At 39.2% G+C, this 17,764-nt stretch overlaps 1 protein-coding gene across 1 annotated transcript in view; it reads right to left on the bottom strand.

The window, feature by feature from the left end:
* Positions 1-6,358: 6,358 nt before the first annotated feature.
* ccdc125 (coiled-coil domain containing 125) overlaps positions 6,359-17,764 on the bottom strand; it is a 35,384-nt gene continuing 23,978 nt past the window's right edge. The window contains exons 10-13 of the mRNA XM_086207004.1: positions 14,733-14,863; positions 13,986-14,127; positions 8,803-9,012; positions 6,359-8,396 (exon numbers count right to left, since the gene is read on the bottom strand). Of these exons, the coding sequence (XP_086063130.1) occupies positions 8,283-8,396; positions 8,803-9,012; positions 13,986-14,127; positions 14,733-14,863 (597 nt within the window). The 3' untranslated portion in view covers positions 6,359-8,282. The remainder of the gene's footprint in view (positions 8,397-8,802; positions 9,013-13,985; positions 14,128-14,732; positions 14,864-17,764) is intronic.

Below are 17,764 nucleotides of genomic sequence, written 5' to 3'. Positions count from 1 at the left end.
ATCAAAGCTTAAAGTCAATCCCTGAATAGTATTTTTTTTCTTCCCTCAGTTATGGTCATTTGCTTGTTCTATCAGCTTTAGATGACGTAAAAGTGTGGTCATAAATGCTAAATATATCAGCATCCATGGAGTGCTTTTACTGTCAATATCAAATATACACCCTTGGGCCAGACTGATTTGAAACCCTTGTTTCAATCTTTACATGGACAAGTCAATGTGAAGGCTACTGCTGACCCTGTGAGCACACACAAGCCTCGACACTTGAACGTAGCCATGGCCTCTCAGAGTGCACTGTTGATGGAAAATTGCTTAATGTATGGCTGGCAAATTGTAAGCATCATCTCGACTCAATGATCACAGATCAAACCTTGAAACAAATCGGGCACTACTGTTGCACTGTACTTGCACTTGACAGCAATAATAATGACCAATTTGACTTATTTTACAGCCAAAATGTAACTGGTTATTTAAGCATTTAACAATCATTTCACTGCAATTGCTACAAAAGAAATCCACTGGGCCCACTAATTTTTGTTTAATTCTATGTTGTTGTAGTTATTAAAATTAAGATTTTTTCACAGGTTTTACACCACAGTCTGCTCCAATGGGATGTCTTCCTCCTTCTGTGCTCCAGATATACTCTTCCAATTATAGTGTGGCAAAAAAGTATTTAGTCAGCCACCAATTTTGCAATTTCTTCCACTTAAAAAGATGAGAAAGGCCTGTAATTTTCATCATAGGTACACTTCAACTATGAGAGAGAGAATGAGGGGAAAGAATCCAGGAAATCTCATTGTAGGATTTTTAATGAATTAATTGGTAAATTCCTCGGAATAATAAGTATTTGGTCACCTACAAACAAGCAAGATTTCTGGCTTTCACAGACCTGTAACTTCTTCTTTAAGAGGCTCCTCTGTCCTCCACTCTTTACCTGTATTAATGGCACCTGTTTGAGCTTGTTATCGGTATAAAAGACAGCCGTCCACAACCTCAAACAGTCACACTCCAAACTCCACAATGGCCAAGACCTAAGAGCTGTCAAAGGACACAGAAACAAAATTGTAGACCTGCACCAGGCTGGGAAGACTGAATCTGCAATAGGTAAGCAGCTTGATGTGACGAAATCAACTGTGGGAGCAATTGGTAGACAATGGAAGACATACAAGACCACTGATAATCTCCCTCGATCTGGGGCTCCATGCAAGATCTCACCCTGTGGGGTCAAAATGATCACAAGAATGGTGAGCAAAAATCCCAGAACCACACTGGGGGACGTAGTGAATGACCTGCATAGACCTGGGACCAAAGTAACAAAGGCTACCATCAGTAACACACTACTCCGCCAGGGACTCAAATCCTGCAGTGCTAGACATGACCCCCTGCTTAAGCTAGTACATGTCCAGGCCCGTCTTTTCTGCAAAGGGACCAGGACAACTGATCCGTGTAAAGGAAGGAATGAATGGGGCCATGTATTGTGAAATTTTGAGTGAAAACCTCCTTCCATCAGCAAGGGCATTGAAGATGAAATGTGGCTGGGTCTTTCAGCATGGCAATGATCCCAAACACACCGCCTGGTCAACGAAGGAGTGGCTTTGTAAGAAGCATTTCAAGGTCCTGGAGTGGCCTCGCCAGTCTCCAGATCTCAACCCCATAGAAAATCTTTGAAGGGAGTTGAAAGTCCGTGTCGCCCAGCGACAGCCCCAAAACATCACTGCTCTAGAGGAGATCTGCGTGGAGGAATGGGCCAAAATACCAGCAACAGCGTGTGAAAATCTTGTGAAGACTTACAGAAAACGTTTGACCTCTGTCATTGCCAACAAAACATATATAACAGTGTTAAGATGAACTTTTGTTATTAACCAAATACTTATTTTCCACCATAATTTGCAAAAATCTGACAATGTGATATTCTGGATTCATTTTTTTCCATTTTGTCTCTCATAGTTGAGGCATACCTATGATGAAAATTACAGGCCTCTCTCATCTTTTTAAGTGGGAGAACTTACACAATTGGTGGCTGACTAAATACTTTTTTGCCCCACTGTATCCACTTTAAACTGCCTACAAAAAGTACCAGTTACACAAGAAATACACAGATATTGTTGTACATTATTGATTAACACATATTCCAACTTGTGCATATCCGGGTCTGGCATTAATTAGGCATGACTGGTCTTGTCTTTCTTTTAGCCTAAATCATTGCATCTTCTTTTGCAGCAATGTGTGTGTTTGAAAATATCTGCAGCATTCTCAGACTGAGAAATTAAATCCCAGATATGTTTTCTAATCTAAAATCATAAACTTTGAAGTTTTGAACAATGTTTCTGCACTTTGTTAGTCAAAATCAGAGTCTAAAAGTTTTTTTTTTCCTTCGTTGTCATAGTTCTTGGCTCTACTTTGTCACATGGATAATTGCAAAGCAAGTTCAAATGGTTAAGTCTTTTACAAAGCTCAAATCAGTGAATTGGCACTAACTATCTTTGGTGTTTCATGATAAAATTTTTAAAAAAGGCTTTAGTGCTGCCAATAATTTATATTGTTTCAGCTCCCATGATTTTTCTCCATTGGAACTAGGGTACAGACACACACCTCTTGCTATTACAAACATGTTATCACATTACTAGATTATCCCCTACATTGACACATAACGTATAGCAGTCCATTAACTGGAAGAAGTACAACATTAATATTTTATACTGAGTGGGATGGACACCGTACATTATCCAATTTGCAGGAGCTTAAATTTTGGCTGATTTGTAAAATGTTTCTTAGCATAGCATAATAAAGCTTTGGGCACAAAAAACAATTCTAATATTCTACAGTTTCATTTAGCAGACGCTTTGTCCAAAGTGACGTACAACACAAGCAAGAATTTAGACCTAATTAAGGAAAAGTCCATAGGAAGCGCAAAAGTGCTTCAGTTGTGATTTGGTCACAGGTACTGCCATCTAGTGGCAGAAGAAGTGTTGCCCCCCCCCCCCACCTTTTTTTTTTATATAACAGACATACAACATCACACAACACAGTTAGTGCTACATAATCACTAAGTGCTGGGTCTTGGACCCTCTGACTTATTCTACCCCAAAGAGGAGAAGAGTCAGGTTAAGTGCCTAGGTGCTCAAACCTAACAAACCTATATTCTTTAATTATCAGGTTATTTGTTAGATGTTGTTGATCATCTTTACTGAAATAATGCTGAAAGTGCTGCTTGGCTCAGAGGTAGAGTGGCCGTGTAGCAACTGAAGGGTCCATGGTTTGATCCTCATTTCCCCCAATGACCATGTTGAATTATCCTTGAGCAAGATACTGAGCCCCTCATTGCTCCTGATAGCCCTGTGATGGACTGGCAACCCATCCAGGGAGGGTGTACCCCACCTCTCGTCCAATGTCAGCTGGAATAGGCTCCAGCCCCCCTGCAACCCTGAATGGATAAGCAGTAAGCAAAATTGGCTTCGGTGTTTTGACAGGAGCAGCTGTCCATCCATCCATCCATCCATCCATCCATTTGATGGATGGATGGATGGAAGTGCTACTCAGATTATCAGCGACTAAGATCTTTTTCAGTCCAAGTAAATAGACATGTCCTTAACATTGATTTATTACGACTTTTTCTTACCCTGTTAAATAACATCAAGCCCGACATTTGGTCCCTGTCCAACATCATACCTGTATATATCCCATAATTCAGAGACCTGGCTAAGCCGGATACCTACCGCTGCATCAGCCTGACCTGTGTCAATGTGAAGTTGTTCAACTGCATGGTACTCAACCGGATTCGGGATGCCATTGACCCTCATCTGAGGGACAACCAAAATGGCTTTAGAAAGAGATGGTCTGCCGTAGCCCAGATCTTGGCACTAAGGAGAATCATCAAGGAGGTGAGGAAGAACAACCTATCAGCAGTCCTCTGCTTTATTGATTTCAAGGGGGCTTTTGACTCAATACACAGAGGCATGATGGTGAAAATCCTTAAAGCCTATGGGAACCTCTTGCCTTGTCCTGGCAATTGAGACCATGTATAGGGACACAAGAGCCAAAGTCGTAACACCAGATGTTGAGACTAAGGAGTTTGAGATTCAGAAAGGGGTGCTACAAGGAGACACTCTCGCCGCTTTCCTCTTCATGGTTGCAATAGACCATGAGCTCAGAAAAGCCATTTCCGGACATGAACAAGAACTTGGCCTCATTGTGACTCCTTGAAGGTCCAGAAGACACCTTGCTCTGGCTCTAGCAGACCTGGACTATGCAGACAACATCTGACTGATTTCTGATCGTGCAGAACAGGCACAGAGCAGAGTAGAAGCTGAATGCACCAGGGTTGGCCTCAGGCTCAATGCTAAAAAGATTGAGATCATTACATTTAAAATCCCCTGGGCCATCCACCTCTTAGGATGGCTGGAGGCAACACTCTGAAAGAGGTGAGCAACTTCAAGTACCTGGGCTCCTGGGTCACTTCAATGGAAAAGGACCTTAAGGTGAGGAAGGCACTGGCATGGAGGTCCCTGAATGGCTTGAAAGGCGTATGGAAATCCAGTCTCCCTTGTCACATCAAAATCAGTTTCTTCCAAGCGACTGTCGAGTAAGTGCTCCTCTACGGCTGTGAATCATGGACCCTGAAGCCCACCCTGCAGAAGTCTCAGATACTACACAGGAATGCTGCTTGTAGTTCTGAACACTGACTGGAATCACCACATAACCAATGAGCATCTGTACGTTGGGCTACCAAGACTTGAGTGACAAAGTGGCCTCCAAGAGGATGAAACTCCCGGGTCACTGCCACTGATACCAGGAGCTCCGTGCCAGCAGACTAGTGCTCTGGGAGTCATCACACGGGAACTGACTGAGATGCCCTCCACCACTTTTTGTGGATGCGCTAAGTAAGGATGCTGGGGTGTAGAGCTCATCTGAGTTTGCGTGTTGCATGGAGGATCAGATGGATTGGAATCTACGATAGAGGGCCCGTCTGCGGATGACCTAATGAATGAATTCCTTTTCCTCCAGGTCTGATATGCTCTTGACTGTTTTTCATTGTCATATTATTTAAATCAAATGCATGCTCATTATTACCTATCAAACTGCCATATACAATATGAAGTAAATCTTTCCTTCTCACAGAGATAACCTAACTCCTTTGTGTCCTAAAATCAAAGTGGAAACAAGCCATCTGGAGCTTACTGTAGAGTACAATAGATGCTCTGAGGGGTTGGAGGCTGCAGTATTGTCCACTGATCATTGCAAGCATGAACTCAACTGGAAGTAGAAGAAAAAGAGAAGGGGGGGCTGGGGAAAAAAACAATAACTTTGGAGTCTTCTCAGCCCAAGCATGCCACACCAGCCTTATCAGCTGGCCAGTGTCAACGAGCACTGGCCTGCTCAATGGATGTCAGTCACTGCTCCACTAATGGAGGAAGACATGGAACATAATGCACCAACTAGATCCTGGGCTAGCGAGAGTAATGGCTTGTAAATTCAACAGCCCTGCAGCAGGGATCTGTCAAAACTCAGCAGTGCATTGTTGGTTAATGTTTTTCATACACCTCCCCTCAGCACACAGTCAATGCATTGTGCAAAGCCATGCACTCGTGTGTGTGTGTGTGTGTGTGTGTGTGTGTGTGTGTGTGTGTGTGTGTGTCCATATACACCCTCCACCTTGCCCTCTTTCTCACTGCTGTAGCTATTCTCCACCTCAGAGTGAATGCAGCCAGCCAGCCATACTAAAAAACATTTTCTTTTTAATTAATCACACCAATACCATGGAACAGATTTGGTCAGGGCCATGATGCTTAAGCTATAATCAATGGTGCAGGGTTGAAAGCTCAGGCAGCATCAATATTTTCCAAAGTGCAAAAAAAACAGAAATCCTTGAGGCTAAGACTGTCCCAAATTAAGTGCCCTGGGGATGCAGGCGGCCCAAAAAGCCTGATTGCACTCTGTGGCTGGTCCATGCTACCATGTTCTTTTGTTACTACTAGTTGGGTGCAGAAGTGAAGAGGGACAATGACCTACAGAGTTGGGTCAGTTCTGCCTATGGCATACAATTTAGTATTGTATTTAGAGATAATGACTAAATCGTATCAAAATACAGTTATTTACTTTGATTTAATAAAGTGGAGAATAATAACTGAAATCATTGATTAACATGACCTCCAAACAAATTCATCTATTTGCCATTATTAAAACAGTGATGTTATGTGGACAACCATTGCTTCCACTTACTGAGTATGAATAAAGTTTTTGCGAAGTTTCTAATATGGTGTAATTAAAACCAACGGAACCAAAACAGCTGTATATCAAATACATTTAATTTGAACTATAACAAGGAAATCATTGTCATGGTCCATTTACAAGTTACCTCGAATGTGAGAAATGTGAGAAATGGGGCACAGAATAATGCAGACTTTTTCGATGTAATTCTGCAGTACATATTCATTGGTTTGAATCTGTTGCTCCATAAACATACACCTTCAGAGTTCCCAGAAAAAAAATGTACATAATGCTATCAATATTCAATCTGGGAGTGTTCCTCTTTCTCCATATGGAAAAATCTGACAAACACTTAAAAAATAACTATTAAGCAAGGCTAAGGAAGGGATAATCAAGTAGTTTTGTCAATACCTCCATGTAGCCACATAGTGATTTGCAGTGAAAATAAGTTGATGGATAATTTTCCTTCCAAAGACAATTTATATTTTTCATGGCCACCAAATAATATGTTTCCAGAGTACCCTTTCCCTAGCAATTTCATATCAATCCCCTCCACTTCAACAAGAAAAAAAAACACTTAACATACCACACACTTGTTCTACCACTGGACTTGATATTACATTCTCTGGGCATAAAAAGATATTTCAGAATGTGTTTGACTAACTTAATTTATTTGTTCACTGTCAGCCCAATTCCCAAAATTGCTGCAGTCAGTGATATTTAGCTCTTCAAGGCCAAAAGACGCAAATTGCTCAGATGGCTTGTGGGTCATCACAAGTGCAAAGCATTTGGCCATTATCTAAAACTAATGGGGCAGATGTGAGTAGTGAAAATGATACAGTGCCTGGGTGTTGGGAATTATGTGTCCACAAGCTGATTAAAAGAAACCAGTCAATGCTGCTGTGACTGTTGACCTGTGATGACTGACATTTGCCTTATTGATACCTCTTGCCATAGAGTCAGCTGTGACAAAAAACTATGGGGAGTTTTACCAAATTGTTTTTGTTTGTTTGTTTGTTCTTGTGGCTTCACAAGATGTATTTGTGATGGCAATCTGCATTTTTTAGCTTTAAAAAAGTGACTATCACTGTACTTCCCCTTTACACAGTGTTTAATCAGGAGTTAAATTAAGTTCTTAATTTAGGACAAATGTAGCACTTTAAAATACAGCCCAAGTTTTATGATGTAACTTCCTGTCACTTACAAAGTAACTTCTCTGAACTTTCTGAGTAACTCCCTTCAACTTAACTTACTTAACTAACTTTCGTGGAATTTACAGTGTAACTTCCCATCAATTAGTGAGTAATTTTGTGAGACATAAGTAGTTGAAGCAACACTGACTGAGTGTTTTCCCATCATGATTTCCTTACATAAATTCTTGTACTTAAATGTATACAGAAGAAGAGGACAAGGGACAGTAGGGGAAAATATTGAGGACTTCATTAGCCTAGATTGATGTGTTGTTATGTTTTCAACCCCAGAAGACAGCATGAGCCCTCCATAGCTGTGCATCTGAGTGGGATAAATTTGCTGCTTATGAGCTGCTGGATTGTTGGATGAAAATATGATTATAATAACCACCATAATAACCACCCTAAACAATAAATTATATTTCCTTCTACTTAAGCTATATGCATACTTATGCAAGTAAATTACACCAAAAGATCAAGAAAATAACGCTAAATCTTCAATAGTTACTCCCTTATTCAAAATTGTCTTCTGTTTTGGCATTTAAATATAAGTAAGAACCAAGTGGTATTTTCTATTGACAAATTCATATAGGAAATTACCACTTAAGTTGTAGGAGAGCACTCAGTAAGTGATCCAAAGTTATACCATAAGATCCATGAAAGTACCCATAAGTGACAGGAGGTACACCATATGTCTCATTAAATCACTCACTGTGTTTTACAAATTTTTATTATTTACTGTGTGATTTAACATTTTGATTTCATGTTTCCTATAAAAAGTTGTCCTATGGATGTGTTTTCTGAATTGTTGCACAAAATCATTTTATAATCTCTTTTTTGTCCAACTACCCTCCTGAAGGGCACAGACACCGAATCCCCAGGCATTCTTCATTGAATCCAATTATTCCTCGCTGCAGCATGCAGAATGGGGCGGTGCTTGACATGTGATGGGCGGGGGCAGATCTTAAGGGTGTGAGTTATGGATTTAAACAGCACCAGCTGCTGGACAACAGCAAGAAGTACAAATATAATTATGTGCTCAAATGAATGTAATGCAAAACTATTTTTGTTCGCAGGTCAAATATATAGGTACTGGAGCAGCAAGGCTGAGTGGCCCACTTATAACTGTGGGGTCACTGGGTCAGTCCTCATCTTCTGTGGTTATCATGTGAAAGTGTCCTTAAGCAAGATAGTGAACTGCTAATAGCTGCTGATGAGTAGCTTGATGCCCTGGTATGCTGACCTCCTCCATCAGTATGATGATACAACTTTATTTGTAAAAAGTAAAAACAAATCCCCCATAGCATTCAGGCATAGAAAAGAAATAATAATCAAAAAGTTACCTGATCATTTCTACTTATAATCTTAATCTAAATACGTCTCAAATTTGTGCCCTGTTTATTTGTACCTCAAAATTGGTTGAAGCAGGTGTTTGTTGATGTTGGCTGCGGTTCTCCACTGGGTGTTGTCCTCGCTTCAATGAGAATTCAGACTTTGGTGGTTCTGATGGCTGACAATGGGGTTCTACATGCAACTGCTTTTGTAGCTCCTCAGCACTATGTGCTAACATAATGCTCACCTTCTTCTGATGGGCCAGGGCCTCCTCCTTGTCATTCAACTGCAGGAAGAAACAAAATTATGGATGGGAAATGATACGATTTTTACGATTCCAATTCTGCTTAACTTTTTTGTTCTTTATTGATTCTCTTATCGATTCTCATTTGGGGAAAAAAAGAGATACTAATAGTCAGACTCTGTCTCTCGTCATGGTCATCTAAATGAATGCATGAAAAGGCAATCACTTAATGTTAGCAGCAAGTAATAGCAAGTTTTACAATGTGGCACATGGCGCTAACATGATGGGCAGTGTTAGCTGGTTAGTTACCAGAAGTATTAACAGCAGAGGACGTGCTAATGTTGCCGCTGAAGCTGGGCTAGGATTCACTCCGGAGCAGATCAACAACGCGACATGCATTCAAAACCAATGCATACTGTGTGTGCTTTGGCGCTGTGTTTACTGCTGGCTGTGCTGGTGAATGACGTTGCCATGCATGTTGTGTAGGTTGTGAAAGCAAGGCAACATGTGTGGTGACATCACTCGTGCCCACTGGAATTGTTAAGGGAATTTGCAAAATTGGCAGATGATTCCTAGGAACTGAAACACTGGGAACCGGTTCTCAATAAGACCGGTCTTGGATTCCAATCCCTACACACAATCAACTGGACTTGCAAAAAAGTGTAATCAGGGTCCAAGCCCTTGCAAGTCGAGCCCTGGCAAGTCATGCCCTTTCGCAGGGGCAACGGCGGCATGGTGGTGCAGTGGTTAGCACTGTGGCTTCACAGTAAGAAGGTTACGAGTTTGAGCCCTGGCTCCAGCCCATCTTTCTGTGTGGAGTTTACATGTTCTCCCTGAGCCTGTGTGGGTTCTCCCCAGGTACTCCGGCTCCCTCACACAATCCAAAGACATGCAAATGGGACTAGGCTAATTGGGTACTTTAAATTGGCCGTACAAACTGACCCACGCCCCCCATCAGAGAAGGGAAAAGGTATGTGACCCTCACAGGAAAAGTTTGGGACCCATGCTTAAGAGGATAAGAAGATGAAAATGGATGGATGGATGGATGGATGGACTCTTGGGGCATCCAAAACTACTGAGCCTTGTTCAATATTAACAAGACTAACTGTTGCAGAGATGCTAAACAGGGTGTTATCACTTTGTCCATAACTTTTGCATTGCAAGAGGGTGTGAGACGTGTTTCAAGAAATAAGCTTTTCATTTTTGCTCAGTTTTATGGCTTAGTTTTTCATCAATTGGCACCACATTTGGCACAGAAGTTCCGGGGGATATATAAAGCATTTCGTGCATATTTCATGCATTTTTTGAGAAAGCAAAATTCTTTTGACAACATTTTATCAATGGGGTAATTACATTATGTGTGCAATTTTTTTTTCATCCAAAAAGGACGAACAGTTTTAGAGTTTAAAAAAGTATATTTCTCATTTAGTGCAATTTTTGCCACATCACCCCCTATAAACTGATTGGCACCAAATTTGGCAAACATATTTAAGAGGTCATTTGTAATGGTTGGGTCCACATTTCACGTTAATTGAATCAACTTCAGCTAAGATACAGGTACCTCTGGTTTTGCCTGTAACATTTATTAATTGATAACCTCTGCATTTAAAAAAAAAAATTTTGGTTAGCAAAATAATTTTTTTTGAATTAACCCAAAAACTGCAACCTAGTGGCCAAAATATGTCATATTCATTCTTTCCACTTTGAGTGGAAAGTGGATATACTATACCAAATTTGGTAACATTTGGACTTGTTACTGAGGTGACGGCGGCACAGTGGTGCAGTGGTTAGCAATGTTGCCTCACAGCAAGAAGGTTATGGGTTCGAGTCCCAGCTCAGGCATGGGATCCTTATGTGTGGAGTTTGCATGGTCTCCTGATGCCTGCGTGGGTTCTCTCTGGGTACTCCAGCTTCCTCCCACAGTCCAAAGACATGCAAATGGTGACGAAGGTAACTGAATACTCTAAATCGACCGTAGGTATGACTGTGAGTGTGAATGGTTGTCTGTCTACATATTTTGGCCCTGCGATGGACTGGTGAACTGTCCAGGGTGAACCCCACCTCTCGCCTGAAAGCCGCTGGGATAGGCTCCAGGCCCCCTGTGACCCTGAAAAGGATAAGCGGAAGAAAATGGATGGATGGATAGTTGAATGTTACTGAGGTATGAATTATTTCTGGTTTTGGCATCAAATGGCCAATATTGAACAAAAATTAATTCATCTAGTTTAGGCTGCAGTATCCGGACTTTCAACTCCCTCCAAAGATTTTCTATGGGGTTGAGATCTGGAGACTGGCGAGGCCACTCCAGGACCTTGAAATGCTTCTTAAAAAGCCATTCCTTCGTTGCCCAGGCGGTGTGTTTGGGATCATTGTCATGCTGAAAGACCCAGCCACGTTTCATCTTCAATGTCCTTGCTGATGGAAGGAGGTTTTCACTCAAAATCACACAATACAAGGCCCCATTCATTCCTTCCTTTACACGGATCAGTTGTCCTGGTCCTTTTGCAGAAAAGACAGGCCTGGACATGTACTGGCTTAAGCAGGGGGACATGTCTAGCACTGCAAGATTTGATTCCCTGGCGGTGTAGTGTGTTACTGATGGTAGCCTTTGTTACTTTGGTCCCAGCTCTCTGCAGGTCATTCACTAGGTCCCCCAGTGTGCTTCTGGGATTTTTGCTCACCATTCTTGTGATCATTTTGAACCCATGGGGTGAGATCTTGCATGGAGTCTCAGATCGAGGGAGATTATCAGTGGTCTTGTATGTCTTCCATTGTCTACTAATTGCTCCCACAGTTGATTTCGTCACATCAAGCTGCTTACCTATTGCAGATTCAGTCTTCCCAGCCTGGTGCAGGTCTACAATTTTGTTTCTGTGTCCTTTGACAGCTCTTAGGTCTTGGCCATTGTGGAGTTTGGAGTGTGACTGTTTGAGGTTGTGGACGGCTGTCTTTTATACCGATAACAAGCTCAAACAGGTGCCATTAATACAGGTAACGAGTGGAGGACAGAGGAGCCTCTTAAAGAAGAAGTTACAGGTCTGTGAAAGCCAGAAATCTTGCTTGTTTGTAGGTGACCAAATACTTATTTTACCAAGGAATTTACCAATTAATTTACTAAAAATTCTACAATGAGATTTCCGGGATTCTTTCCCCTCATTCTGTCTCTCATAGTTGAAGTGTACCTATGATGAAAATTGCAGGCCTCTCTGATCTTTTTAAGTGGGAGTACTTGCACAATTGGTGGCTGACTAAATACTTTTTGCCCCACTGTAATTGATGAAAAGATATCAAAAAAATATTGACGACTTAAAATATGCTGAAGTTATAAATAAATAAATGTTACTGTAGAACGAGGAAGTGCCCTGTATATTGGTAAAAGTTTATCTGATAAATATGGAACTTGGAAAAAAAGTAAATCCTCTCACCCAAATTTCATGCAAATCGGTCAAAAGGGGGCACTGTGGCACAAAATTATGCAACATGACAATTGTACTTTTGAGAACTCCTCTGACACTTTTGGTACATTTTGGACAAAAATTGCACATGAAATAGAGATATACTGTAAATGAAAAGGTATCAAAAGAGCTTTGACAACCAAAGACAGACCAAAGCAATGTTTTAGTCAGAGAAGAAGTCCTGTGTATCTCTGCGAAAGTTTGTCCAATTAACATGAATCTTGCACAAAACGCTTATTACATCCCCATGAACTCCTGTGCCGATTTTACAATTACTGATGTTGAGGCAAAAAAAATTGTGAAAAATGAGAACCTGACTTTTTCAAACTTGTCTTAAGCTCTTTGTATGTTTCAGACAACAATTTGGACTGATAACAGATACCCTGTAGATGAAAAGTTATGATGTCTATAACTTTGATTACCTTAAGACTTATAGACAAAGTAATATTACTTTCAAACCACACGCTGTTCAGTATCTCAGCCACGATTGGTCCTGTTAATATTAAATGAGATTCAGGTGTTTCTAGTGCCCCAGTAAATTTTTGCAAATTTGCCACAGGGTCTAACTTGCGTCGGGTCTGCTGGTTGCAAGATCTGCCTTGTAGCACATCCACTGGGCACCAGGCTTCATCTTGAAAGGGCTTGGACGCCACTCATACTTGCTTGCAAATCTCGTTATTTTTAACATTTCTAGAGTGAAATACATCAAAACTTAAAATTCATCGTTAATGGCTCATGACCTTTAGTCACAAAAAAATTGTTAAAAATCACATGTCTGTGACAAAGTATGACCGATTGGCATGGATCCAAAAAGGGTGAATTTGATCATGTTTCACAAACTCTCCCTATTCATTTCAATGGGATTTTTTTTTTTTGGGCAGATTCTCAAGGATTTTTTTTGCTGTTGTTCTGTGAATCGCTATCAAACTAATAGTACAGTTATCCCAATCAAATTGCACATTTACATCCACAATGTACATATTGTTGTGATGTGCTCAAAGCTGTGGAAGGGTCAGCATCCCAATAAAAAATGGCAGAATAAATAATGAGAAAATGAAAAAGTATGGAAAATATAGATGTATGATGAATAGCGAGATGGGCTCTGCAATTGCTTTGGCTCACATCCTGCAGGCCCATAAACATACAGTATGGGCTGCAGTGCTCCACATTGCTTAATCATCACAGAGATGCCCAGAGACGTGGGTACAAAACTGTGCCGAGCAGTGCTGCTAAAAATTTGATTTGATTGTTTTATTAATGTTTTTAAGATTGGAATATGATTTTTTTTATTTTTTCCTGTGATTAGTAAAAGTGTTGCAAGATGTGCCAATACAGACGGATACATGTAAACAAAAGAAAAAAAAAGAAAATTATACTATATTATATAATATAGTATGTAATTATACTAAATTATTTAAAACAACCTTTGACCATTTCAGTATAGATGTTTGAGTTTCCAAAGTAAACATGAATCTCAACATTATCAAAGCATGGTCCATGCAGATGGCACATTGGACAGAACAGCAGATGACAGACATGTAAATGTTTGGACAAACTTACCAAGTCTAGCAGTCTGTGAAGAGTCTCCAGGAGGTTGTCAGGCATCTTCATCTCCAAACTCGAAGGCAGCAAACCCCTCAACTTCTCCCTTACACTGATTAAAGGACTCCTATTAGCACCTGAGAGCAAAAGACAAACATTTCTAATGCTTCCCAAAAAAATGGAAATTATGAGGCAGAAAAAAATTGCTCACGCACTAACTACCAATAATTACACTGACCTTTCAAAAAAGTGTGAAAATAATTGCAATACATTGCAGATACTGACTGAGCAAATCTGGACTCATTCCTGTCAAAGAAGCATCCAAGTCCATAAAAACAACTCATTCCCCTGTGTAAATTTCAGTGAAAACATAGTAATATTGAAATTCCAATAACTGTAATTCCTGTAAAGTCAAACTGTAAACTTTTTCCAAGTTTACAGTTTGAGTTTACAGTTGTGTATTATTGTAAATGTAGTCCAATGACAAGTGAATCATTTCACCTTTGGAAAAACTTGATTGGTTCCATCTTTTGTTCGTTGAAAGTTCCTAAAATAGTTCCTAAATTTCCCCTGTGCCCTAAATTTCCCCAGTGTAGGATTAATTAAGTATTCTTATTCTTATTAAAAACTACTATATACATATATGACAACACCCAGGTTGTCACCAAAGATTGAGGACTGCCTGCACAAGTTGAGTACAATCATTAGAAATTAATGGAATATGCTGGATAGCCACTGGTTTTGCATGCTGTACTGATAGCCCACTTGCCTTCAGGATTAAGGTGATGGACAGCCATGAAGTCTTCACTTCGTCTCCTCAGCTGCTGTTCAAAAGCGATGCGAAAAGCATCAGCGACCATTAAGGCCTCCTCTCTCCTTAATTGTTGAGCATCCATCTGGAAAAAGCAACCAAGCACACAAGCAAAGCAATTTTTTAATGTTTAATGTTGTTTGACCCAGTCAGTCAAGGTCCTAAATCAAGCCCAAGGATTTATGTCCTGACCAGGTCGACATGGACAAGAAATGGCAAAGTGTTTGTGAAGTTAAATGGGACACCAGAGCGAGCAAAGACTGTCATGACTCGCAACATGACAGACCTGGACCAATACAAGTGATCATGCCTTGGACAGTTTTAAAATGGACTCTCCTGTAAGTTTGTTTGGTTTGTTTGTTTGTTTTTTAACATAGAGGACACTTTCATTTTAGACAGGACAGTAAAAACTGATACTGATAATGTACTGATATGTTCACATGAGAGATTTAAGTTAAGTTTTCTAAATGAGACTGATCACAAACAATTTAGTTTCGAAAATAATGTGGATCCTGAGTTAAATGTCTACAAAGATTACATCTCTAATGCCAAATACTATACTGAAACCCAACCAGATTGCCTTCACTTAGAGGGCTTCTCAATGTTACATTCTAATATTAGGAGCCTCTATACAAATTTTGAAAAAATAAAAGATTATGTCCTATCATTAAAACATACTTTTCATGTAATTGCCATATGTGAGACTTGGGTTTCAGACCATAGACATGAAAATTCCTTTCAGTTGGAAGGATATGTCTTTTATAGTGCAAATTGGAAGAATAAGCGAGGTGGTGGTGTTGGCTTCTATGTACAAAAAGACTTTCAGTGTAAACAAATTGACTGCACAGTGGTAGATGATTTAATGGAAAGCCTCACAATAGAAATTGCTTCAGTAAAATTCAAGAGTATTACTTTAAGTTGTATTTACTGCACACCTGGATCTTGTATTGAACAATTTACAACCACAATAGTTGAACTGATCAGTAAAGTAGGAAATAAGAAAATGTTTTTTGTTTGCGGTGACTTTAATATTAAGTATTACGGTTAAGAACACCACAAAGACTAGAACCCTGAAAGGGAGAACTCAAAAGATGCAACTGGGAGACTGTTTATGTGGAAGATCCGAATCAAGCATATAAGACTTTTCTAATGAATTTTCAATACATATATGATAAGCATTGTCCTATAAGAAAGTATTTAATAAAAGGTAAAGACTCAAATAAAGAACCATCCTGGATGACTAAAGGACTCCAAAAATCATGCCAAAAGAAAAAGATATTGTATAAACAATTTTTGCAATTAAGAACCAATGAAACTGAGCACAAATACAAGTTATACAAAAATAAACTGACCACAATCATAAGACAACATAAGAAAAAATTCTACTCTGAAAAGCTAGAATCCAGTAAAAATAATCTACAAAAAACGTGGGACGTAATAAATCATATTATCAGAAATAAATTAACAAAAACTGAATTTCCTAATTATTTTTGGGATATCAGTGGCTCAGAAGTTGAGCATTTAAATACAATTGTGAACAATTTTAATGATTATTTTGTAAGTGTTGGACCCACTCTGGCAAACAAAATTATTGTGGACAATCAAAATAAAGATCTCTTTAATGGTCTAATGAAACGGAATCTAAATTCTATGTTTCTTTGTGGGATTGAAGAAAGGGATATCATTGAAGTTGTAAACAAGTTTAAGAATAAAACATCAACTGACGTAAACTTCATTGATATGTGTATACTTAAAGAGGTAATTCATAGTATTGTAAAACCTCTGACCTATATATGCAACCTTTCCTTACAAACAGGCATCTTCCCACAAGATATGAAACTAGCCAAAGTGGTACCTATTTTTAAAAACGAAGACAGTCACAGTATGGACAATAACAGGCCAGTAGCTTTACTGCCACAGTTTTCAAAAATTTTAGAAAAGCTCTTTATAAAACAATTAGATAACTTCACAGAGAAATATAATATTTTGAATGAACAACAATATGGATTCAGAAAGTATAGAACAACCACATATGCAGTAATGACAATGGCTGAACAATTAGCTGATGCAATTGACAATGACCTCCATGCAGTAGGTATCTTTATAGATTTAAGAAAAGCGTTTGATACCATTGATCATAACTACTTACTGGAAAAAAATGGAACACTATGGATTTAGAGGGACAGTTCACGCCTTGCTGAAAAGTTACTTAAAAACAGACAGCAATATGTTCAAATAAATGAAACGATGTCCGAATTCAAACCAGTCACCTGTGGATTGCCTCAGGGCTCCATCATTGGCCCCAAATTGTATATTCTTTTTATTAACGACATTTGTTTAGTTTCCAACAACTTAAAAAGTATTATATTTGCTGATGACACAAACTTGTACTCCTCCGGGAGAAACTTGGAAGAACTTATGCACACTGTTGAAAAAGAGCTTGGAGAGCTCAAAACCTGGTTTGATGTCAATAAATTATCTCTTAATATAAACAAAACCAAATTGATGGTATTTGGAAACCAATCTGGAAGCAATATTAAATTAAAAATCTCTAATATTGAAATTGAAAGGGCTTGGGAGACCAAATTCCTTGGGGTTGTTATTGATCATAAACTGGAAAAAACATGTTGAATACGTAAAAGGAAAAATCTCAAAATCAATAGCAATCCTGTACAAAGCCAAATACATGCTAAACCACAAAAGTTTACATTTAATTTACTGTACACTGATACTTCCTTATTTAACCTACTGTGTGGAAGTATGGGGATGTAGGTTTCAAACCATAACTGATAAAATTGTTCTACAACAAAAACGAGCCATACGCATTATAAACAATGCCGGATATTATGATCACTCCGATCCATTATTTTTAAATTCTTATGTTTTGAAATTTAGAGACTTGGTTTATTATAGAACAATGCAATTCATGTTCAAAGCAAAAAATAAAACACTGCCAAACGGCATGCATGGTTCTTCAACGACTTGA

Source organism: Aulostomus chinensis, chromosome 6 (genome assembly GCF_037954235.1).
Source record: "Aulostomus chinensis isolate RoL2024-O1b breed Wild chromosome 6, RoL_Achi_v1.0, whole genome shotgun sequence".
Taxonomy (NCBI): domain Eukaryota; kingdom Metazoa; phylum Chordata; class Actinopteri; order Syngnathiformes; family Aulostomidae; genus Aulostomus; species Aulostomus chinensis.
Note: the sequence above shows the minus strand (reverse complement) of the source record. Positions and strands in the feature narration are given on the sequence as shown.